This window comes from Anastrepha obliqua, chromosome 5 (genome assembly GCF_027943255.1).
Source record: "Anastrepha obliqua isolate idAnaObli1 chromosome 5, idAnaObli1_1.0, whole genome shotgun sequence".
NCBI classification, from domain to species: domain Eukaryota; kingdom Metazoa; phylum Arthropoda; class Insecta; order Diptera; family Tephritidae; genus Anastrepha; species Anastrepha obliqua.
The window spans coordinates 20,521,662-20,548,041 of record NC_072896.1 but is presented as its reverse complement, the minus strand read 5'-3'; the positions used below and the strand labels follow the sequence as shown (position 1 = coordinate 20,548,041).

General features: G+C 37.8%; 1 protein-coding gene across 2 annotated transcripts in view; it reads right to left on the bottom strand.

The window, feature by feature from the left end:
* Nucleotides 1–26,380, bottom strand: part of LOC129247238 (excitatory amino acid transporter 1) — a 66,269-nt gene that overhangs the window by 15,452 nt on the left and 24,437 nt on the right. Inside the window, exons 1-5 of one of the 2 annotated variants that reach the window (XM_054886284.1) lie at nucleotides 5,551–5,647; nucleotides 4,957–5,349; nucleotides 1,806–1,901; nucleotides 1,554–1,721; nucleotides 1,426–1,468 (exon numbers count right to left, since the gene is read on the bottom strand). In XM_054886284.1, the coding sequence (XP_054742259.1) occupies nucleotides 1,426–1,468; nucleotides 1,554–1,721; nucleotides 1,806–1,901; nucleotides 4,957–5,138 (489 nt within the window). In that variant the 5' untranslated portion in view covers nucleotides 5,139–5,349; nucleotides 5,551–5,647. Of the gene's footprint in view, nucleotides 1–1,425; nucleotides 1,469–1,553; nucleotides 1,722–1,805; nucleotides 1,902–4,956; nucleotides 5,350–5,550; nucleotides 5,648–26,380 lie in introns of those variants that run through there. The other variant, XM_054886283.1, reaches the window with a different exon arrangement.

The window sequence follows — 26,380 nt, the reverse complement described above, 5'->3', positions numbered from 1 at the left end:
TCGAAGGTTTTTGGCCTTCCATCACGCGGACGGTCGCCAACATTAAAATCGCCGTCTTTGAAGCGACGGAACCAATCTCGGCACGTTTCACTTAAAACAGCATCCCCATCATCTTTTTATAGCTCTCGATGCGCTCTTTAGCCGCCGTTTTTTTTTCGAATGAAAGAGGAAAATCAACACTTCCCGCAAATGACGATTATTCAGCACAAAATCAGACATTTTCACTAAACCAAAAGTATATGATACCAAAACAAAATCACTAATGTGTCGAAGCAGTTTGCTTACCATAGTATGTCTAAGCTTGGTGTATGACGTTTAGGTTGTGTTAGAATCGACTACCACACACTGCTGACGGCATCTCTTGACAAACAGCGAGAACTTAGTTGCGCACCAGTATAATTAGAAAGCGACAGGTCTATATTTTTTTCTTGTTGATGTGAGACTGGTTTCCGATGTATTTGGGTGCGTCGGATGTTTTTACCCCAAAAACTCGTTTGTAAAGTTTGGCCTCTGGAGTCCTGAAGTACATGGTAGTATTTTGAGGCAGATTTCTCTTTCCTTCTCTGTACTTCGTAAATATCTCTTCTTCTTGTGCTAGGGATATATTTTCCAGCAGACTGATTCGGAAGGGGGGAGAAACTACATGGACATAGGTACCTCTGATTTCAATTTTTGGGGTTTTTCTCCAGCGTTTTTGCTGTTGCGGAACTAGCAAATTTATCCTTGTCAGGGCGTGTTGAGAAAACGAAAATATTTAAAGGGCAAAATAGTTCGTAAAGGCAACTTTACTAGTTTACTTAGCAGACTTTATTGGTTGCCTGATTTCACCCACATTTTGTGTTTTCTTTATTTTGTTTGAAAACAAAAACTATTTTCCTCTATACAAAACCACCCGTTACTGTGCACTTCCATACTCAACAATCTTTGCTGAGCAATTCCAATTTAATTTACACATTATTTTTATGCGTGTTTGTTTTCAATTTTTTTTTTTCAATTTGTTTTTTTTTTATGTCCACTAGCTATCAACTTCAACTAAATTAAGCATTTGCTCGTAAATTGGATAATTTGTAAATAAATTGATAGCAGCGCAGATTTGCCATTCTCATGTACGCCAGTTATTCGCCATGTCAGCATGGATCTATGTTCAAATATATGTATGTACATATGTGTATGAAATTATGAGACAGATATGCGCATAGATGTACACAAATCCGTCTACACATATCTGAATATCTATTTACAAAAAAGCATTTTGTTTTGAAGTCAAGCATAGGGTGTATAATTCGATAAAGGTGCCTCTTTAATGAGTGGTTATTGAGTTGTTTATCATGATTACCTATACATACATACATTCTTTTGGCACTCTTAATTCTTAAATTTTTACTCAGTATTTGTTATTGCAGTATTTACTGCTCCCAAACATACCTGAAACATTGTTGATTGAATGATGTTATCCGTAAACATATTTCTGGAAAATTAAAAATTATTTTTATTAGCTCAAAATTTGTGCCAAGCAAAGGAGTTTTGCTCTCTTACTCGCTTGCACAGCTTACCTCACTAAATCCATAAGCGTATCGGGCGTTAGCACTTTAGATGCTTTATCTACGGATTCGGTGCGTACTTCAACGATCTTTGCACCCTGGCCGGGTCGTATTGTTGTGACTAGGCAAATACCCAAAACCACCGCCGAAATGGTTGTGACGAAATAATAAGCATTGGCTCTGTAATAGTATTGCGAAGTAATAAGTTTTAAGTAATAAGAAAAAATATTACTAGTTTAGCGATCGCTAACCACTCCAACTCACCGTATGGCAATCTTCCCCGACATACTGAGATCGAGCCCGCCGATGGCGCTCGTTATGGATGAAACCAATAGTGGCACAATCAGACATTTCAGCATGCTGCGAAAAATATGTACAAGCTTTTAAATGTGATTTATATTATATTTATATTTTTAACACTATTTCAAGTATTATACTCAGTTGAGAATAAAAAGTAATTTAAGACAGCCTCAAGCAATCAAAGCTGAACGTAAATATTGGTTTGGGGAAAAATAAATCCATTATTTTTGCGTAAAATTTGCTGTTTCGTGGACAATCTTTAGCTCCTGGACGATGCTACTACTACTAATATGCAACTCGAATTCGATTACTTCTGTGATTTTATCGGCATTTTCTTTAACAACAAAAATGCCTAAACGGAATCGGCGAAGCCAAAATTGCACGTTGGCTTGCACTTTCGCCTTTATCAAAAAAAAACTGTAAAATGTACCGAATTTTTTCTTTGTCGATGTTCCATTGTGAACAGTCTGTAACCAAAACTGAATGGAACAAATCAAAAACAGCAAACAATTTTTTTAGTGTGAAATGCCACCTTGACAACGAGCATAAACTTTAAATTATTTGATCGATACTTTACGAGATATCGATCACTAGAGTCAATTACCGAGAAAATAACGGATTTTCTTGTCCCCAAGCTAATAAAGGGTGACCAGATTGGAGGAACTTTTTCCAATAGAGTGTTTTTGACAGGTCACGCGTGACTACTGTCAAACTAGATACATTTTTTTTAATTCATTCACATTTTAACAGTGAAAGGCTTACGCCTCAACAACTTTTGCAAATCGTACAAATGTATTATGAATATCAGGCCATCTTATGATGATGAGCGATGAGGCGTAAGGCCATTTTTTCGCTTAATGACCATGTCAATAGGCAAAGTTGTCGTATTTGAGTTGAAAATCAATCCGAAGCCATTCAAGAACAACAATTACATCCATTGAAAACTACCGTTTGGTGGGGCCTATGGGCTGGAGGAATCATCGGCCATATATTTCTTCAAATACGAGACTGACCCCAATGTAACAGTGAATGGCGAACGCTAGCGCGCTATGATAAATTACTTTTTGATGTCACAAATGAGACCCCGTGATCTCCACAACATTTGGTTCCCACAAGACGGCCCTACTTGCCATATAGTCCGTGAAATAATGGATTTACTGCGTCATCGTTTCGATGAGCAATTTATCTCTCGTCTCGAACCAGTAGATTTTTCACCAAGATCGTGCGATTTCACATCTTTGAACTTTTATTTGTGGAGGTATGGCAAATTTAAATGCTTTATGGATAAACAAGCTTCGATTGAGGCATTGGAAGCAAACATTACTCATCTTACTTACACACATCTTTTTATCAAAATAATAAAAATATTTCCCTTTTCAGTTTACCGAACGGGTTTTGCAGGCACGACGATTGCCTTTTATATTTTGCGCCTTAGCAGGACTACGTGTGATAAGCTAAAACGCAATTTTTTTATTGAAAAGTTTGATATTTTTTAGTATAAACTTAGATATAACATTGTCACTTACGAGCTTGGTTTGTTCTTTTTTCAGTGAATTGGAAAGTTCATCTGACCCAAAAGATGGAATTAAATCGTGACAATTTTCGTGCGATGCTTTATTATGCTTTTGCTTTTCGAGGTGGATTATCGAAGCTGGAGATCAACTGACTTCGACTTTCGGCATTGAAGCATTACACTTAGCCACTGCCTGCCACTGTTTTGCCTGAAACAAGCGATGCTGTACGTCAATTGATAACGCAAGATCGTCATGTGGCATATCACGAGATAGAGGCATCTTCGGGCATTGCTGCGACTAGCATACATTCAATATTGCATTGACAATGGGATGTCGAGAAGATAACATAATTTGGCAATTGCCCAAGAAGGAACTCGTATGGATTGGTGTAGAGAAATGTTGAAGAAACTCAGAAGCAGTGGTTCAAAGCACATCTATGGCATCGTACGAATAACAGGTGACGAATCTTGCATATATAAGTATGGACATGAACCGAAAACAAAACAGCAATCAAGAGTAGGGGCGTTCTAAGACGAGATTAGCCCAACAAAATTTATTCGCGGACGAAACATCTCAAACCAAAATTGCGCGTGATTTTAAGGAAATTCTGATATCTGATCATATCGCAACTTTACCAGTAAGCTAAAAACTTAAAACAGTCAATTTTGAGTGATACAAAACTATTTGTTTGCTAGAAGCTTTCGAAGAACTAAGGAAACCCAAACGCCGGAGACGAATTATCCTTCTACAAGACAAAGCGAGCTCTCACGTATCGGCTAACACAAAAGAGTTTTTCAGCACTAAAAAGATCGAATTACCTTCCTGACTTGGCATCTAATGATTTCTTTTTGGTCCCGAATCACCTGAAGAAGCTGTTTAACTCTTTAAACAGCTCGTTTTGGAGGTATCCACCTGTGAGTGGCAAAAGTGCTTTGAAAATCAAATCAAGCGAATGCAAAAGTGTATTAACTGCCAAGGAGAATAGCTAGGATGCTAGATTACCAGGTATGGCTATAAGCTATTGTGAAAAACGAATTTGAGCGACTTCGGCAGCCACGTCAACGAGGACTCAGCAGCTCATTTCACACGCCTCGTTCAAACGGCAACAACAAGTAAGATGAGCGACGGCAATGCTGATGTTTTTTGTATTTCACCAACACAATCTTAGTTTTTTCGTAAACAAACCGCTATCATGTCCTCGGTTACGTCAGCCAATCAGCTGAGTCCTCCAAAATCGCTGAGAGCCGATTAACGGCCTGATCTTGGCCACACCTCTACACATATTTTTTACCCATAGGAGAATATTTAGAAAAACTATGAAGCCATTTTCAGTATTATTTTACTGTATTTTAATTTTTGAGCGGAAAATATAAAAGGTAACCCTCGTATACATTTTAAGTCGGCAATTGTGAAAAAAAAATTTTGGTAAAAAGTATCGATAGGCAGGTGAATTTATTACTATTTGCACTTTAATATTTTTTTAAACAAAGATTATTTCTCGCTTTTGTGCTGTTCATGCTGACTGCTTTTATTACTCTCTCTTCCTAAATAAAATTCTTGGTATACTCTTAGGTTTAAAATTGTTTTGAATATTCACTTACCGTAAGAAGAGTTCTCCGGGGAAGGATATGTACATAATCTCACGCTTCGTCCACTCGCCTGTGCTGTTTTTAATGATGAAACCAATCAAACCGCCCAGAAACACACCAGTCACAGTGAGCATCGTCAGCGAGTTCTCCCGCAGGAATGCTTTAAATTTTGAGTCCTCTTTTGGCCGCGTCATTTTGTGTGTGCGTATTTTTTTTTTTTTTTTTTTGTAACTTAAGCAACTATGAAGTTTTACAAAAAATATGTATAAAATGAAAAACCGAGTTTTTCTCCGATTAGAAGCTGTGTTCAAGCTGCGCACAAGGATCAAAAGCACACACACATGGACGCGCACTCATGCACACAAACACAAAATGTTATGAACACTTTTGATGTGCAGCAGCAATCTACGAGTAAAAGAATACAAAAATTGGATTTTAAGTAAATTGTTAATTTCATTGTTTTTATTTTTTTTTTATTTATTTCAAGTATTCATAGGTATTTTGTTTGTTTATGTATAAAATCATCAGTTAAATGTTGGACGTATTTTAAACGAAACTATGCATTATCCTTATAACTTTGCCAAAAACACAACATCACACACTCACACATGCAACACAAAGGAACATTGGTGTGCCGTTAAACAAAATTTTTCATTTACTTCACCGAATGACTGATTGAACGCGACTATAATCGCACGCAGTAAATTTTCCACTTATTCAAAGTGGTCGTTTGTCAACGGCTGGCTGTGGGCTACGGTCATAGCTGTGACTGCGGATATTAACGATCCGCCAACGTTGCTTTCATCGTCAATTAAACATATATACATACCTACACTTACGTACATTTTAAGGCATGCAGATAGCTTTTATTCGTACGTTCTTGTGATCGCGAGCACCCAACACTCAGATTTTGCACCCTTGATACATACATACTTGCATAGGAGAGCAAACATACTCCAGCACGTACGGTACAAATCGTGAGCTTTGCTCGGCTTAAAAGTCTCGTACAGCTTGAGCGCAAATTCGTTTGCAATCGCTATACGAATGTGTGTTAATCGGTTAAATGGGGAAACGAGCAGGTGTCGTTGATCGCGCTCTCGATTGCCGCCTGACGTGTCGCAATATGTCTCCCATACTCGTCGTACACATCCACACATGCAAATACATGGCAGTGGAAACAAGCAATTATTTGTGCATTTAAGTGAGCAAACACACACTGAATTCACAACAATACTTGGTTTAATGTGCCAAAAGCATCCCCTAGCTTTTTGTAAACCGGATGAGGATGACTGCTTAAAAACACATACGAAAATATACAAAATGTATCAGGTAGACTCGTGGTTATGTACAAAAGTGTGTATAAATGATACCCAAGCACAAATATGGAGATGTTTAAGTATAAATCTGCTAAATTTATGCGGCTGCCGCAGCAGAATAGGATTGTGCGTGACTAGCATTTTTTTAATCTCTGGTTCGATATACACCGTGGATATGATAAAATAAATAAAATATATAATATAATACATTATTTTTCTTTTTCAAATAGGCACCGCTCGGCAGACAATGGTAAAGCCACAAGTGGCAAAAACTGCAGATGCAAATGGAGTGGGCATGTCAACAATGAAACGGCTACCACTAATTGCAGTGGAAGGTAGGTTAAATATCTAAAAATTATGTAATACACAGTTCACACATATACGAAGGGGATTTACCAAAGTTTGGTAAGTCAATGGTATTTTTTATTTTTTTGGAAAATTTTAAACTGGCATTAGTTTTGTTATAGTCTCACGATGTTGCATTTAAAATTTCAATAAAATCGGTTAGAATGGAGATTAAAAAACGTAAAATGAAGACTTAAAACGCAGCGACGCAGCAATAAATACTACAATATACATAATATTTTACGGCTTTCGACGTCTACTCAACCCTGTAGAAATTTTCAATGAGTTTTAAGACCAGAGTCCGCACTGGTAATTTTTCTGTGGAGGACGAACCTCGAGAAGGGCGGCCAAAATCTTCGACGGACGAGATAAATGTGGCCCTGGCGAAGAGAAAAATTGGTGGAGGCCCACGACTGACACAGGAAATGATATGCAGTGAATCTGGTTTGAATGATACGACAGTATCGCGAATATTGCATAATGATTTGCAACATACAAAGAAATCTTTTCGATGGGTTCCACGTAACATATTTTGAATGAGTGTCACAAAGAAGCCATAGTAAATTTTGCTCAATATTTTTTAAGAAAATTCGAAAACGGAGCGTTCACCGAGTCAACTTTACTAAGATCGTAGTAGGTGACGAAACTTGGTTTTTTAAGTATGACCCAAGATTGATAGAAAGAAGATTGCGCCCATCAGAGAGTGCGTGACGTCACGTTTGCCAAGTAGTCCAGTGTTGCCAACCACTTGCTCTTCACAATAAATTTAGTGCTTTTTTATACTCAAAATGCGACAATTTTTAAATTTGATGTTTGTTTCTTTTTTGTTTTTAATTTAAAGCTACCGAAACTGCAACTTAAAAAAGGTCAAGGTGAGAAGATTTTAGTGTTTTTGACAATTTGTTGGTTCTTACAAAATTTGATATTTTAAAAGTGAAAATTTATTTGTTGCTCCTCTTAAGGTTATGTTAGAATATTAACATTGAAAGACTTTTTACACATTTTTAAAAGTGTTTCTTCCGGTCCTCAATCCTTAAGTCCCACTATAGCGCATCAAGATTCAATATCATTCATAGTAAAAATAAGCAACTAAATACCAGGAAATACTGAAGAAACCATAACGACATTTTTACAAAAAATTGTACCGTATCTTGTTACATAATCTCAAATGTGGCAAGAAAGTCGTTTTCTCAACAAAATCTCACAAGTTAAATTGTATATACATAACTATAACTCAATTTAAAAAAAAACCCACATTTTATAGACAATTTGTCACGCATACAAAGTTCTTTAAGTAGTTCAATAAAAATTTGGTATTTTATTTTCTTTAAATGCGCATTTTAGTGCGTTTTTATATCGAAAGTTAGGCAACACTGCAGGAAAGAGAGAAAGATTTGACGACTGCTGAAAGCAGAACACCAGCAACAATTGCAATCGCGGGCAATGCGACCAGATGTTAAAAAAAGTAAAGCTAAATAAAACTGAGTGAATTATTGAACTAATTTTTAAAAAATGTATATTTTACAAAATTATAAACATTATTTTTAGTTAGAACAGGTTAAAAAAATGTCTTGAAGAAAGAACTAAAACTCCGAGACGAAATAACAAAAAAAAAATGTTAAATCAAGTTACGAAAATGGTAATCTGGCCATATTGGTGCTAAAATCACGTCAATCATTGTCAAATTCGCTAAGAGCAAAGTAACGGAACCACGATAGGCGCCATCTCATTATTCTCTCCATCGTGAGTATGACCCGGAAACCAAAAAGCTATTCATGGTATGCCGCCCGAAAGCAACAAATCCACCTATGAAAGCTAGACAGTAAAAGACAGCATCAAAAGGGATGATCTCGGTTTACTTCACCAGAGAAAAAATTGTTATTGCTATTCTATTAGATTCTGGTACACTGCAAACTGCTTACCAAAAGTGTTTAAACTTTTACTTGAAAATAGGAAATACGAGGAACTGCGCCACTACTCTTACACCAGTAACTTCATTGCGCTTTCTGGCATTGAAGAAATTCGTCAATCGACGTATTCTCCGAATCTGGCGCCATGTGATTTCTGGTTATTTCCAAAAATAAAAAGAAAATTTTGAGGAAAAGTCTTTGTTCGAATGAAGAGATAATAAAAGCGGTTAATCCTGAACTTGTAAGAAGCTGCAAAAACGCGATATGTTGAAATTAACAATGAAGAGCACTTCAAAATTTTGCATATGAATTTGAATACAAAGCCGTCTCAGTGGCAGACTCCTATGTAAAACTTGAAATATGGAAGAAAACTGGTTGAAAACCCATACTCATACGAAGGTAAAATGATTGAAAACCCATACTCATACGAAGGTTAATATTTATATTTCTTGAGCCATATTAATGTCTTTTACAGTGGCTTTAAAGATTTATCCTTGCAAAAAAATTTAATTTAATCGTCAATATTTTCGTACGATTATTTTTCCACAGTTTTCGAGATTTCGGATTCACAAGAATGCATCGATGAACTGCAGTCGTTATACGGAGAGTAAGCACTATCCTTCAAAATACCTACAGCTGTTGACAGCTAATTAGAAACGACACTTATTTCTAAATAAATCTTCGATTTTTCTTTTAAACACGTATTTTCATAACTTTTTGCCAATTTTATTTAAACGTATGATAAACTTAAAAACTAGTGGAAAACAATTTAATCGCAATTCTTTATTAAATATATATATATATTTTTAAAGCATGTGAAATGCACGATTTGGATAGGCAACTAATTAGAAACAGTAATGTATTATCAGATCAACATAAAGATTATGTTAGTATTTGGTTCCATAACCCTTTTGCTTCAACACTGCCTCACATCGATTGCGCATTGATGTAATGAGATTCTAACAGCGCGCCACAGGTATTGCTTGCCATGCCGTTTTTACTTCGGCAAAAAGGACATCCATATTTGGGATATTTTTGGCACTCACGGCTTTTTTAACGTCATCCCAGAGATGCTCTATTGGGTTTAAGTCCGCACTGGATGATGGCCATTTCAAAACATTGATGGAATTTTCGTCGAAAAACTGTTTCGTCAACTTTATCGTGTGCTTTGGATCATTATCCTGTTGAAACTTCCATATAACAGGCAAATTTTCCTCAGCCCACGGCAACATTACATTTTTTAGTATATCGACGTATTTAAAATTCCATTAATCCTATGGATTAGGCCAACACCATTCCACCAGAAACATCCCCACACCATGATTGATCCTCCACAATGCTTCACTACCCGTGAAACGTAGCGAGGAGTGAATTCTTGGTTGATTGGCCGTCGAACATACCTTTTACCATCTGGGACTATGCGATTTATCTTGGTTTCATCGCTCCAAACGATATATTTCCATTGATTTGGAGTCCATGGGATTTCGCAAAGACTACTCGCCGTCTCCTTTGTATCTTAGTTAGAAGGGGCTTCTTGCGTGCTGCTCTGCCATGCAGTCCAGATTCGACCAGACGCCGAGCAATTGTCCTCTTGGATATTTCGAAATTATATTGATCCTGAATTTCCCGTTGGATGTCAGTGGAAGTCTTTTTTGGGTCTCTTTTGGAGATGATTGCTATCTTGCGGCCAATTTCTGCTGAAGTTTTCCGGGGCCTTTTCTTACGTGGAAAATTGTCAACAGTCTTAAAAAGTTGGATATGCTTTAAGGCGTTAAAAACTATTTTTTTTTGAGCATTTGACTTGCTTAGAAATTTCACTGTACGACTTTCCAGCCTTACGAAGGTCAAAAATGGAGCTGCGCAGGGCAGGTGTACAGCTGCTGCTTTTTCCCATTACACATCTTGAAGACGAATATTTTAGTTGCTTTTAAACAACCAATTTAAAATTTATACATACCAAAAAGTCGATTATATTACTATTAAAATAACACAACTTGCCGAATATGCTTCCATTGAACAACTGTTTCTAATTAGTCGTCTCAGTTTATTTACCTTGAACTAAGTAAGCCATGCACTGCGTTGGATAATATTAACGGTACTTCAATTTCACAACTACAAAACTAGGCGCATTGGGTAGTAAATAGAGTAACAAAAGCAATGCAAATGATTTTAAGAGAAAAAATAACGGTAAATTTAAACAGTTTAATATTATGCTCATCAAGCGTTTATCAAAAGGGAGCGTTTCTAATTAGCTGACAACAGCTGTACATAAATAATTAGCGCGTATACTTTTGTTAGGTGTTTGGCCGAGCTCCACCTCTTATTTGTGGCGTGCGTCTTGATCCTCTTAATGAATAAACCTAATTTCGAACAAAAAACGTGTTTTCTTTGTTAGGTCCGTGACTTTTCAGGCCGTGTGTTACACTAACCACCTAAAATTGTTTGTTTAGAAAACGAAAATTAATAGGATGAAAACGATTTTTTGAGCTTTTAAATCAATGTAGCGTGGCTCCTTTCCACTACAGATAACTATTTTTTGATGCAGATATACTTATAATTTTAAGACGTGGTCTGTCCGAAAATAGACGGGAAGTTAAAAATTACATACCCTTTTGCACATCCCATGCATTTGAAAGGCGCTCTGCTGCATGCCATCACACGAGCAAATTTATAAACGGTAGTACATATGTATACACCTATATATACAAAAATGAGCCTGTGTATGTGTAGATGCATAAAAGCCAAAATTAGCTTATCATAAGCCAATGCATGTATGTAGATGTCTGTGCCGAACATGTTTATGCCAGTAAGTATAAGGGGCCTGTCATCGCAAGAATTTTCAGCAGAATAGCAAAAGAGAGAAGCAGGTTATGAACTTTGTTTGCCTTCATTCACTGAACTGGTGATAAGATCTTTCGTTAAGCACATACTTCGACGGCGAAAAATCGATAAAAGGAGGTAACTAAAAAAAAAAGTATATATGTGAAATATATAAGAAAATATGACAACTAAGTATATACACAAACTTATTTTTTTTATTATGTATATAATAAATAACTTTGCCTGCTCTTTGTTTGTGGAAAACAAGGTTAACTACATCAGAAATATAAAAAGAAATCAGTCAAATTGGCAAGGCCCTTTGAGCACTTCAACTTAAAATTTTGAGATTTTAAAAGTTTAAGAAAATAATTTAATGAATTTCAGAGCCGTTATAAAAATAATTACTAATATAATTTTAAAGAAAGGTATTTGAAAAAGTCGTAATCTTTTTAATTTTCTTAGATTCGAAAACACCGCCACTAGAAATTTGTAGTAATGTTCAAGCGACTTCGTTTTTAGCTACTTAGCTTTAAGCTTAGAGCAGTGCTTCCAAGTAGGGATAAGAAGGGGATTTTTTTAATAAATTTTTAAATAGTTCTGTCTTACTACGGGATCAAACCATTTTGCAGGCGAGATGCTTCGTAAAGCAATGGAATTACATTACAGTTTGCCAAAACAAAAATAATGCAGTGCTGCCAAATCATACACGACGTTGGTATTTAGATAGGTAGGTGAAATGTTTGAAGTGCCAGTCTGGCACTCCTCAAGTAGCACTAAATCGCCGTTTTGATACCATTATGAAACCCCCAACAGGCAGATATCTACAGCTGGCCAGAGCTGTTGATGTAATAGGGAAGATTGATTGGATTTAGGTTGGCGCACTGTCCCAGGCTGTCGAAGAAAGGAGCACCCAGTGACCTTAATCGTCTAGCTGCCAACCCGGAAATTTATAGGGAAAGAGCTCAAGAGTCTCCTTCTCTGAAAGGTCCCCACAGCTTCCGCAATGGGGGTTAAATGGTAACTGTATCTTTTCCGCGAGTGCGCCGATCGTCCAGTGACCGGTAAATGCAGCTACGGGCTTGGAAATTGAATGACGAAGAGTACAAAGGATTTTCTGCGCTTTCTTGAGAAATAATTTGTGCAGATCCTCTTTAACAACTGTCAAGAAGATGCTGATGACCGGGTAGGAGATCTTTGAGACCAATTCAGTCGACCCCTTCCTGGCAAGCTTATCAGCAATTCCATATCCCTCAATGTTCCTATGGCCTGGAACCCAGATCACGCTCAAGAGATTTTATCTCCTTACAGGAGTTTACTAGAGTCGTTCTGCACCATGGCTTCGTCAAAGCCTTGATCTCGAATTGACTATCGGACAAACTGTTAATACCTATCTCGCTTCCGCGTTTCCTAAGCATTTGCTTGCCTGCAGGATAGCAAAGACTTCTGCTTGAAAAACACTAGCAGTATTCGGCAGTTTAAAGGAGATAGATAAATTGGCTGATTTAGAGAAAATCCCTGCTCCGACTTCCGATTCCATCTTGGAATCGTCAGTGAGGACAGAGGTACGCAACAATCGCTTCAAAGGAAATTTTTTCATACATTCAATATCCGCGAATCAAAAGCAGCTACTGTCTCAAAAGAAAGCGGAAATTCTCCTCATTTGGAGCACTGCAAAGTGATTAATTGTCTGTTCAAAAAGGGAATACGATGAGAGGAATATCATTTGCCACTTGTTGGCAAAATACAAATCGAAAAGTTTTAACCCGAAGTTTTATAATTGCTGACTTGGGCTAGGAAACCACCACTGAAATTCTCTCTATCAGTCGAAATACAGAGATTTTAATATAATTTGTAATGATACGAATTCAAAACAAACAGATGGACCTATGAGCTAAGTAGAGGGTATGCAAGGGTAGGTAGATTACCAATCCATAATAGAATGGAGTGATAGTAACTTTGCGCTTATTCTGGTACCATTCGTAGAAGTTCGTGAAGCTTGCTCCAACGTGCTCTTGGAGATGATATTTTTGGAAGTTTCGAGCTGGTTATGGTTTAATACATGCCAGCGAAGGTGCTGGCACGCACTGTCGGATTGGAGGTCAACATCGCCAAGACCTAAGCCATGAGAGTTAACCACAATAACGCAAGGCAGATATTGGTTGACGGATGCCCGGTGGAATTCGTGAAAAGCTTCTGCTACCTCGGCTGCATCATCACGTCAGATGGTGGAGCAGATGAAGGCAACTGCAGGCAAAACAAAGCAAGGGCGGCAGTCAGGCGAATGCATGCGGTATGGGGAAGTTCGCAAATCTCCAGGCGCACTAAACTACGAATATTCGGCTCATGTGTAAAGGCAGTATTGTTGTACGGAAGCGAAACATGGCTGTTCTCTAACACCGTCACACAGAGGCTACATTAACAAATACCTCCACATCATCTGCAGAATATTCTGGCCAGATACCATCAGTAACGACGCACTGTTGAGATTAGCGAATGAAGAACCCATCCTTAGGCAAATCAAACGCAGAAAGTGGCGATGAATTGATCACACATTGAGAAAACCACCAGATAGCATCACGAGAATGCCACTGGCCTGAAACCCGTAAGGGAGCAGAGGTCGCGGTCGACCAAAAACACTTGGAGAAGGTACCAAAACAACAGCACAGAAACGTGTACGATGGAAGAGTCTTGTCGAGACCCTATGGTCCCGAGAGGAGTGAACAAGGACAAAAACAATGTTTTAATACACAATTGTGGGTAGAGCTTGGTCTTCTGTTAGCTTGATGTGGAGTAGCCTTTCAACTTGGTGGAAGTGTTAATGAACTCATTGATTTGAGGTGCTGCGCTTTTGAGCACCCTAAGAAGTGCACTTAAAACTCGCCGTATGCTAGACACCTGACAGAACGATGAAAACTAGGATATCATCTGGGCTCTCTATGGCTGCATAGAGCAGGCATTGTAAGTTTTATGGATTAAACGTACGCACGTGCGATTATTCTATAAAAAATGTATTCATATTTTCCAACTTTCTGCTAAAATATAATATTTAATTTTTAAACGTCACCCGATCGAATTGAACATTTTGAAAATGAACCTGTAGTAGTGATTGAATATTGCGTTGCTCCCCTCTTATGCTTAAATATTCGGTTGAAATAATTTCGATTATTGCAAGCAGAGCGTAAAATTTCAGTTTGTGGAGCACCTCAGCAGCAGCTATCGAAACAAGTCAATATCAATATTAGGGTGCACCGAGAACACTGTGCCATTGGTTCCAGCTACACAATACAGCAAATACAAGCAAATGCTTCAAATAAAGTGAGAGTTTCTCTCATCAGAACGCACGGATGTATAAGTACAACACAAAGTAAAATTCAGAACCTGTAAAGTTTTTGCCTCTCAGTTGACCTAGATTTGTTGTATTTCTTTTAGGTCAGCTTGACCTTGTAAATAATTTCATTTTTAGAGTTCTGAAAATAGGCTGCGTGAGAGACAAGTCACTGTAGATAATTGTCGATGAATAGAATGCCCTGTAGGGAAAATTTTGCATGAGGGATTTGATATGTATGTATTTTTTGTGTTATAATTAACTTTGAATTATTGTAAATCGACAATTTATATATTTTGGAATCATAGAAAATATTGAACTGGATTTTGTATCATATTAATAAAAAAAACAACTTTACCACATTTATTATGAAGTATGTAGTGGGCTTATGAACGTTTACGGTACACCGTTTTAAAGTTTGGTGCTGGATGAATATTTATTCGCTGAAGCAATGAAAGCTCTACAAAATATTTAGCTGACAAGTGTTGAATTAAGTCCCCAGGGATGTCAAGAAAATTTAGTGTTCCAAAACACCATTGTTGGATCATTCCCACTAAGGACAACTAACGCTTATCAATACTATAATTTCAAATAAGACCTGCAGTACCTGATCGTATTATCAGAAAAGAACGATAGAATATAAGATTTGTCTATCCGAAGCAAAATTGTGAGAGTAACTTCGCTCACGGTGAAAATAATTGAAAAGGTGTGGCCAGACCGTTATCCGTCTCTCAGCGAATTTGACGGAATAAGCTGATAGGCTGACATAACTGGGGCCATGAAGCAGTTTGTTTATGAAAAACGAAGATTGTGTGAGTGATACCCTATGATCTGAAAGTACCGGAAATGTTTAAATAAAACAAAACAAAGTTAAATTTCAGGCAAATTTATTTTATCTCCTTCAAAATATGACCCGTCTGAAGCAACACACATGTGCCAACTCAGTCCTCCATGCACCCCTGGTAGGCCGACGAAGGGACGCCCTTCAGCTCCTTCGTCGCATTCTTTTTGATCTTTGGTAACTTCAACTTGGGAAACAAAAAGAAGTCGCACGGGGTCATATCAGGTGAATACGGTGCTTGCACTATGGTATTTACTTGGTGTTTGGTCAAATAATGCAGCACAATTTGGGCTCGGTGTGATGGCGCGTTATCATCATGCAAAATCCAAGAATTTGTTTGCCCACATTTCCGGCTGGCCAGGCAGCCACTAATGATCCGATAGTGCTAAAAAGTGACAGATGTATGTCTTACAGTCCTACCAACATAAGAAAAAAATATGGACCGGTTCCCACATGCGCGGTTTGTTTAAATTAAACATTACCGGTACTTTCTGATCATAGTGTATGTGAAAAAAACAACACAATATCATTTCATTGCCGTCTGAACAACGACTGATTGGACGAGTGTGTGAATAAATGTGAAATGATGGTCCAGAATTCGGCTACCGAATCCGCCGTGATGTGGCAGCTGAAGTTTCCCATTAAATTTTTTTTCACCATAGTTATTGGCCAAACCTTGTAAATCTATCATCATTGAACTTCGGCTGTCACGTCATCCATTCAGTCGTTGCTCAGCAGACAAGGAAGTAACATAAGTATGGGTCGCGTTGATACTTTCCTATACCACCAACAAAATCTTAGTTTTTGCCTATCTCTGCCGTAAACAAATCGCTATCATAACCCCAGTAACGTCAGCAAATTAGCTGATTCCTTCAAACTCGCTGAAAGCCAATTAGTTCTTTTGGTGTTGGTTACAACTTTGCATTCTATACATCATCATAATAATAATACATATTTCGTTCTTGTTCATGTTGTTGTTGCAGCAGTGTGAGGTACCTTCACACACTGGACATATGTTGCGTATGTCGGGATCGAATCTGGATAGTTAAGACTTCATAATATTACAATATCCTGAATGCGATTGTGCCGAGCTGACGCGGGTTTAAAAAGTCAGCTGGAGCTCTGCGTGTGCGATGGGTGGTGGTTGGACTTTAAAGGTCTGTCTACATATAGACTCTTCGGCCCAGCAGGTACATATGATCCTGAATTTTGTCAGTTTAATTTTAAAAAATATGTCTCCTGACGTGCCTCGGAGCTGGCTCAGCCTCCAGTAAGTGTCTGCAAGGGTGGTCCCTGCGGCAGCAAACCGGCAGGAATTGCTTACTGAGCATCCTGCTATGTTCCTTAACTGGGAGCATGGTAGCCTCCCTGTAAAGATATTGCAAAGGTGACATCTGGAGGCAGCCCGTAGCTGCCCTGATAGCAGTACTTTGGCTTGTTTGAAGCTTCTTCCGTGCTACGTGCCATGCGACCAAATGGGTGCTGCGTAATTCAGAACCGGCCAGCCAATTACAACATTTTTTGTCCCGATTAGATGTGCTATCGGCTAGAAGGCCTTGTTGCGGTTTTGGACTTTAGAAGCAATTTCGGTTGCATGCACCGAGAAGGAAAGGAAACTATTGAAAGTGATACCCAAAAATGTGTGGCTGTTAACAGTCAGTTTGGGTGTGTTGTCAACTTAAACTTTTAACTGGAATTTGATCTCGCTCGTCCAGTTGGTAAATAAGGTCGCCGTGGATTTGGTAGAGAGTTGGATATTCCTCGCAGTAAAGAAGCGAGAAAGACTGGAGAGATAGTTGTACCGTCTACCGGACCATTATGGTTCGGGCATTGCTTACTTGTCAAGTTTAACTATCAGCTGTACAGAAAACTGTGAAAGTTCCCACGGCAGTCGATTTTACGTTACCGGCACGACTCGGATTTATACCCGGCTAAGGACTGTCACTACAGCAGCGTTTCCCGTACATGTATGGGGAATGTTTATGCTACTACACAACCAGAAATCTGTGAATTACCTTACAGCAAAACCTTTCATAAACTCAAGCACTAGGCAAACACTCACTGGTAGTCAATACTAAGTGCTTTGTCATAAGTATTTCTAAAACTCCAGCCCAATACCGCATACTCTTTAGTGCAGTAGTCGGCAGTCCCTTGCACAAGTGATTATCAGCTGTGTTTATTCTCTCCCGTGCATGGGACCACCGATATGATGAGAGCATTATGTTGGGTGATCTTTGCAGTTGCTGATGACAAAATTATTTGGTCATCAATTTAGTTTCAAATTAACCCCAATTTTTCCTGCTGGGTGTGTGTTGTGCTGAGTATGCATTTTTCTCACATAATCCGCTATATTAGAGGTTTGTAATTTTTTTTAATCGCTACTAATTGAAAAGCTGGAAATGTGATCTTCACACTATTTAAAAAGCTTGCGCCAACACTTAGCTCCGTAAATATGACGATTTAATTTGTATGTATGTACAATTAATAGAGAAGTGGGAATCGTGAAAATTTTTAGCATCAAGCGATATGCTAACAGGTTAATTGACACTAATAGAAGTTGAACAATTTCTAACGCGTTGGCGTTAAAACACAATGCACTTCCTATTTGTTATTGTTATTGTTGATTTTTCAATGAATGCATTAAAGCATTGAGAGAATGTACTTAGGTATGTATACGTGAATGTTTTGTATGTTGAAATATGTGAGCTTGCTTTATGGAATATTGGTAGGCATCTACATAAACGTACGTCGGTAGGTGCACCCATAGTCCACATAAGTAGACAGTTGGGTGGAAAGCTCTTTGCTTATGTTAACATAGAACATTAGAGGAAGAAAAAAGCTCTGAACGTTTTTTTGCTGGAACCACCACTTTGCTGTTGCACTCGATACTGTGTTGGGTCTGTATTGGGCCCGATTTTACAATTTGGTCATTGTAGCACTGAAGAATTTCTTTTTTCACCTTTACAAAGATTTTATAAAAACAAAATTGTCAAATTGTTGTCAAATCTTTTGCCTTATGGGGTTAGGGGTAGTCAGAGGCTTGAAAAAATTATGATTTTCTGTAATTTTTTATTGCTAATCAATAGCTTTATTTTACAAAAATAAAAACATAGCATTAATACATAATGTTTCGACTTGCTTCAACAAAATTTCAAAAAAAAAATAAATAATTGTAAAAGTTATCGCTGTTTGTGGCGGCCGCCGTAGCCGAATGGGTTGATGCGTGACTACCATTCGGAATTCACAGAGAGAACGTCGTTTCGAATCTCGGTGAAACACCAAAATTAAGAAAAACATTTTTGTAATAACGGCGCCCCTCGGCAGGCAATGGCAAACCTCCGAGTGAATTTCTGCCATGAAAAAACTCCTCATAAAAATATCTGCCATTCGGAGTCGGCTTGAAACTGTAGGTCCCTCCATTGAGGAGGAGGAGCTCGGCCAAACACCCAAAAGGGTGTACGCGCCAATTATATATACCTATATATCGCTGTTTGTGTGGAGTCCGTTTCTCCAGAAGTCCCTTGCGGTGATCATCACAACTCCCTGGAGATTCATCTAAAGCCAATCGGGCAAGAAAAATTGGTTTTATTAAAAGATAATCTTGTGCCTGATCGAAGTTTTTTTTTCAAAATTAACAATATGATGGCCTGAGGTAATATTTTTAAGATTTCCGAGGAGAAAAAAGACAATTAATTGTTAAAAAAATCGAAATTTTTGAGATTCATCTAAAGCCAATCGGGCAAGAAAAATTGGTTTTATTAAAAGATAATCTTGTGCCTGATCGAAGTTTTTTTTCAAAATTAACAATATGATGGCCTGAGGTAATATTTTTAAGATTTCCGAGGAGAAAAAAGACAATTAATTGTTAAAAAAATCGAAATTTTTGAAAAAAAAATCCTTCGATCAGGCACGTGTTTTTCAAAAGCAATATAAATTTTATTAAAATCTACCAAACGGTTTTTAGTTTGTAGTGATTACCAGTTCAAAAAGCATGGTTTTGAGAAAAACGCATTTAAAGTTTTGCTATCTGCTCCGGAGTTCCCGAGCGCATTTTGTTAATTGTTGAATTGGATTCACTTACAATTCTTACACAATATTTTTATGATAATATACTTTAAGAAAATGCAAAAAAAAATCCAATGTTCTGAAAATTCTGTTGTCTACCTCTAACCCCTTATATAGGATGTTTTTTTAGCTGCTTGACAACTATCGATATCGATAACTATGGTTTGACAGCTGAGAATGGCAAACTGTGTTGACATTTCTGTTCAACAAGGCTTGGCAAGTCATCATGAATCGTTTAACATCAGAACAATGCTTCCAAATTGGGGAAATTTACTTTGAAAAAAAAAGTTTGCGAAGTGCAAAGTGTTGAAAAAGACGCCGAAATGACAATTCGTAGTTTTTCTTAACTCGTTGGCATTTGTCCTTCGAAAAATTGTAATAAGAATCTTGGCTTATATATATATATAGATATATATATATAATTGGCGCTTCCACTCTTTGTGGGTGTTTGGCCGAGCTCCTTCTCCTACAGTTTTAAGCCGACTCCGAACGGCAGATGCATGTTTTATGAGGAGAGAAAATACACTCGGGTGTCTGCCATTGCCTGCCGAGGGGCCACCGCTATTAGAAAAAACTTTTTCTTCATTTTGGTGTTTCACAGAGATGGTAGTCACGCAGCGACGCATTCGGCTACGGCGGCCGCCTACGTGCTTATGTGCCTATACTCGTAAAATACAGTACATGGCCTGTTTCGAAGAATCGAAGCCAAATAAATATCGTTTGCGTCGCTTTTTTGCTGATTGGGTTAATTTATATTTATTAGTCAGATTTATTAAAAAAAGTAGTCAAAAGTTTGACTGATCTAATGGGTCATGTAACTTGTAGCCGCAGCGAACATATGCCGGTTATCATATTAAAAAAAAAAGAAATGTCATGAAATTATCTTCCAGATTATAATAAAAACATTCATTCCAACAATATTTCTATTTTGTATTATCATTTTAAGCTCGTAAAAAACTCTTTAGTATGACCCGATGCAGTGTAGATATATTAGGTTGGGGAATAAGTTCGTAGTGGTTTACCAAAAACTTTTATTTAAACGAAAAACAATAATTTTATCAGTAAGTTAATCAGTTATATAATATATTCGCCGTTGCTGTTTACAACCTCTTCTTTTCCCACCTCTAGACCAATTTGTTGATGCCGTTCCGGCACCAAAAATCGCCTGGTACGGTGTCCGAGAAGTTGTTGAACCAATTTTTAAGGCCTTCTTTGTTATCGAAGGTAACGTCCTTCATATGGTTTGACAGGAAAAGATGGTAATCGGTCGGTGCATACGGTAGCTACTGAAGGACCTCCCATTCGAGCTCTTTGAGAGCAGCTGTGACAACTTGTGCAACATGGGGTCTGACGTTGTCGTGAAGGGGTATAGTTTGCCCATTCAAACAGGTCTTTTTAGTCGAATAGCCTTATTCATCATGGCATTCTTTACGAGCGATTCCCAAAACACCATGCCCCCCCAGTCCCACCAAACACATATCATGATCTTCTTTGGATGAAGATCCGGCTTGACTCTCGGCTTTGTCGTATCTCCTGGAGTCACTTACTCGTTTCTTTGCTTCATATTGATGTATAGACGCCATTTCTCACCCCCGTGACGATTCGATGCAAAAAGCGCTGTTCATGACCGCGAGTTGCTCGATGGCGGGCGAGATGCTGAGAAGCAATTTGAAGGCGACTTTCTTTATTTTTATTCGTTGAGCTCGTGAGATACCCAGGCTCCCAATTTTTCGCTAAATACCAATGAATGAAGGTGCTTGAGAATCGTTTTATGATCGCAGTTCATTTTCTCCGCCAATTCACGACTGGTTTGGCGACTGTTCTCCTTCAAAAGTGATTTGAGACGTTCTTCATCAAATTCAGAAGGCATCTCGCTGCGAAACGTGTCATCGACGTGAAAGTCGTAATTTTTAAACTTTGCAAACCATATCCATGCTGTAAACTCGCTTGGGACACCTTCTCCAAACACGTCGCAAATGTCTCGGCCTGCTACGGCAGCTTTTTGACCTCGATGAAAGGCAAAGAAGAGTAGGTGTCGAAAAAGTTGATTTTTGCCTTCTGAGTATTCCATTTCTAAGCCTCAAAATGAATAAAAAATTAAATATCAGAAATACGATTAAAATAGGTTTGTAGCACAGAAAGAGTTCTATCGAATGAATACTTTTCCTTTGCTAAACAGCAGATAAATCGTTGTAAAGGAAAATAAAAGATAAAAACGCTATGAACTAACTTAATAGCAGTCGCCCTTCAGGCACTGGTGAGCCTCCGAATGTTTTTCTGCCATGAAAAAGCGCCTCACAAAAAAACCAACTGCCGTTCGGCAGCGGCGTAAAACTGTAGGTTCCTCCATCCGTGGGTAAACATCAAGACGCACACCACAAATAGGAGGACGAGCTGGGCCAAACACCTAACAGAGGTATTCGCGCCAATTGCTTATTTATTTTTACTTATTTTGAAACCAGTTGAGTTAGTCAGCGTTAGCTTTCGTTCAACAAATCCATGACACTATATTTTGTTCGTAGACTGAAGGCGGGCTTTGGTCCTTTTTATTACGCTCCATTCTGCGCTACTATAGACACTTAAGAATTTTAAAGATTTTTTTTAATGCTCATACATGTAATATATACCGGTTCATTTATTTATGTATTTTCAAATGTTTATGGGTTCCGCAACTTTTCTAGATATTTCTTTATTTTTATTTAAATTGAGTGCCTGTAATACAGCCAGAAGCCAACAATTAACATTATGCATTTGTTACGCTGGAAATATATTGCTTAATTGAAATGTATTTATTTGGCGTTGAACTTGAGACCTACGATGTTGCAACACCCACACACACACCAATGCGTTTAACCCTACCATATACAGGCTAGTCAGCGCACTCAATAATGGCGACAAGTTATTTGATTAACTCGTTGAATGTGAATATTAATATCCTATCATTAGACAGAAACCGCCCATGTCATGCATAAAAAAGTGGTAAGTATTTACATTCAAGTATTCTCATATTTAAGTCGCAATTAAAAAAAAAAGAATTTTAATTGCTCTGAAGTTTCATAATATCCAATGCAAATTGGCGAGTAATCCAATAGCTGATAGCTGGAAAGAATTGAATTGGCGATTTGTTTTGATTGCTATAAAAATGGTTGATTGCTATCGCAAAACTGGTTCAAACCGAATTACTTACAGCTTACAAGAGATGGTAGTTAACATAACTCACACTAAGCACTTGTTATGGCGCACAGGTTCAGCGAAATGTGGCCGGCAATTGAAGAGCAACGCAGCGCATGTGTCACCCAGTGTATTCGAATTTCACCACACACATGCAAAAGCGATGGACTATGTGAGTTTTCATGTATGTAAGTACTTGGTAGCATTTTGAATTGCTTTTGACACCAAATGAATAAATTAAAAATGTAAACAATACAACTCATTGACTCTCGCAACACTTATGTACATGTCTGGTATGTCAATTAATTGATTACACGAGCATAGTCGGCTGAAATGCCAAATAATAAAATCAGCTCAACCAAAAAGAAAAAAGAAAAGGAGCTACTGTTGGCGGAAATGGCAAGTATTTACGATAATTAACTATTTGATGCTAAAGAAAAAATAGTATTTTTTTTAATAAAACACAAAATGTTTTAGATAGAACTTTGTACTCTTTCTTTTCCACCTAATGCACATTTTCAGCATTTCTCAAACCTTTTAACCTAACTAACTTTACGGTACGGCGCCCGCCGTAGCCGAATCGGTTAGTGCGTGACTACCATTCGGAATTCACAGAGAGAACGTAGGTTCGAATCTCGGTGAAAGACCAAAATGAAGAAAACGTTTTTTCTTAAAGCGGTCGCCTCTAGGCAGACAATGGCAAACCTCCGAGTGCATTTCTGCTATGAAAAAGCTCCTCATAAAAATATCTGCCATTCGGAGTCGGCTTGAAACTGTAGCTCCCCCCATTTGTGGAACAACATCAAGTCGCACGCCACGAATATAATAGAAGGAGGAGCTCGGCCAAACACCCAAAACGGGTGTAAGCGCTAGACATACATTTTTCTTACTGCTAATTGTGTTTCCGTTAATTTCTAAAAATATATTTTCCAAAAGAAGTGTATCATTTAAAAATTTTGCCTTTGGTAATCGAAAAAATGTGTGCTACCAATTTAACTATTTAACTTTTTGGCAGTTAACATTCGTAGCAGCCAAATGTTCTTCCGATAGCTTTAACACAATCGATAAGTCCTTTAGTGATTCTGCACAAAAACACGAATTTCTCTGCATTTCGTTTTTAATTTAATTTTCCGAACTTCCACAACTGAAAAGTATTTTCATTCGGGTTAAAACGAATGACACTTAATGAAAATTTTCAACCAATACATGCAAACGAATAGTCAAATAAGAATGATTACATTAAATTTTTGTTTGGGTTACTTGGCTCACTGCGGGGAGTCTGGGGAAATGAAGAAAGCACTGGCCACTGTCAGATATACCACCAGTTGTTGGAGCAGTGCACACTGTTCTCGATGCCAGTGGACAATCGGCTGCCTTTGGTTAGCTTCGGTAGGAAGTATGATGTTTTCATCCCAGATAGAAATCAATGGTTAAGTCCAGAGAACGTATTAACGGGATATCAGCATACTCTCTACACCGACGGATCCAAAACCAGTGATGGTAGCGGATCTGGATGGTACTTAGACGAAGACACTAAATACTCCTAAGCCACAGGACAGATGGCCACGGTATTCTTTACGGAAGTCTATGCCATCTTGAACGGGGCATATTGGATAATTGAGAAAAAGTGGCGGGGAATTTGTAGTGACAGTCAAGCTGCACCTGCTAACGCTGTTCTTCGAAATTAGTCGGTGAATGTAAGACAAAACTGAACAGTGTTGCAAAACCCAACAAAGTTAGTCTTATTTGGGTGCCTGGATATTGTGGTATTACAGGGAACGAGTTAGCTGATAAACTGGCTAATGAAGGCTCTGCAAGTATGCCACTAGGCACTGAACCCTTTCTAGGTGTCAATTCTGCATCGATTGAACTATGTATTGACGACTTTATGAGATCTACGCATAGAGGACGTTGGACTGAGTGCAGAGAAGCCAAGTGCTTTGTGAAAAAACCTAAACTGAAAATCCTAAAACTCAGCAGAAAGGCCCTGAGGGTGCTGGTGCGTGTAATCACAGGGCGCAACGCCTGTGGTCAGCATATGGCTGCCATTGGGGTCGTCGACAGCTCGATATGTCTATCCTGTCTTGAGGATGACGAAACTGCAGAGCATTTTCCCTGTAGCTATCTGGCGTTTTCCAGAATTTGATGTAGGATATTGGGTTGCGAAATACTGAGTATGGATAAAGTTTTTACTCTTCCTCTTCCGGATCTCTTAAGATTCATCAATGAATCCAAGAGATTTGTGGAAAAGTGACGTGAAATTAGTTTTTCCGTCTTACCACCCAAATTTTATCTTTCCTATCCCTATTATTTCTACTAAAATCTATCCGGATGTATTACAATGGTCTCCTGATTGAGTGCGCGAACTTGTCCAACCCCCCACAAATCTAATCTAATCTAATCTAATCTGGCTCGTTGCAAAAGAAATCATGTATTTCTAAATTTACTAAGAATAATAATATAATAAGAATAAATAATATTTTGAATACTGCATATATAAATTATTACGAAAAATCATAAAAAAAAATATTTTATTATAATTTTTTTAGAGGGATTTTTGGGTTCGCGAAATTAATTTATGATGTCTATATTGCTAAAATTGCAAGCAGAATAGTTCAGACACCGAAGCCAAGACGAGGAGAATTTCGATGCATCCTAATTTTCATAATCAAATAGTAACTTAGGGAATTCTTCGAATTCAATTTGCCATTATAATTCATTACTTTTGCCTATAATAAAGACATTTGATGATAGCCAAATGAAATCATGTGCAAATTTAGCTTAATGATGCACTTTTACAATATTTCTATTTAACAAACAAACATTAAGTCAAGTGTCTACATGCCTGCAGATAACTCTATTGTGATTTGAATATTAAATACTAAAGGAAAAGTGGCCAGAATATTGAGAAGGCCGCAATCAAATATATAGATTCCATATGCATACATACATATGAGTACATACACGTGTATATGCATATAAGTAGCTGTAATTTTTTCTGTAAGCGTAAGAAAATATTTTAAAGCTCTTGCAACCTTGAATCATTAAATATCTTTTCAAAAGGGTGCCATGAAATGAATGTAGTATATCTCAAATCACAGTTATCGCTTACTTGAGTAGTTGCAACCTCGAAAACTTCTTACTGAATGACACATCTAATGATAATTCTCAAACAGAATTATATGCACATAATTTACATCTATACATCAATCAAAAGATGCATTAGCACGTTCGGACAAATTCACGCATACATACACATAAAGGCATAAGCATATTTGCCTACTTTCATAGAATAAATATATAGTATGTACATATATGGGAGTGCAAGCACATGAATGTAGGTGCGAAGTCAAATTGCATAAGTGCCTGAGAATGAGGTGAATAAGTGTGCGGATACTTAATGCCGTTGCGTTGCGTGTGGAACTGACCTCAGTGTGCGTGGTATTTGGAACGGATTAGGGTGCAAACGGAAGTGACATTCTACTAACATACATGGGAACAGTTTCTCATCAGTGTTCGAATGCAATACTAATCTCGGATATTTACACATTTCTATGTACACAGGTAGTACACATATGAGTGACTAATTGACATCCTGTGTAACGAAATTATATGCCTACGCGCGTGTAATTGTAAATTTTAT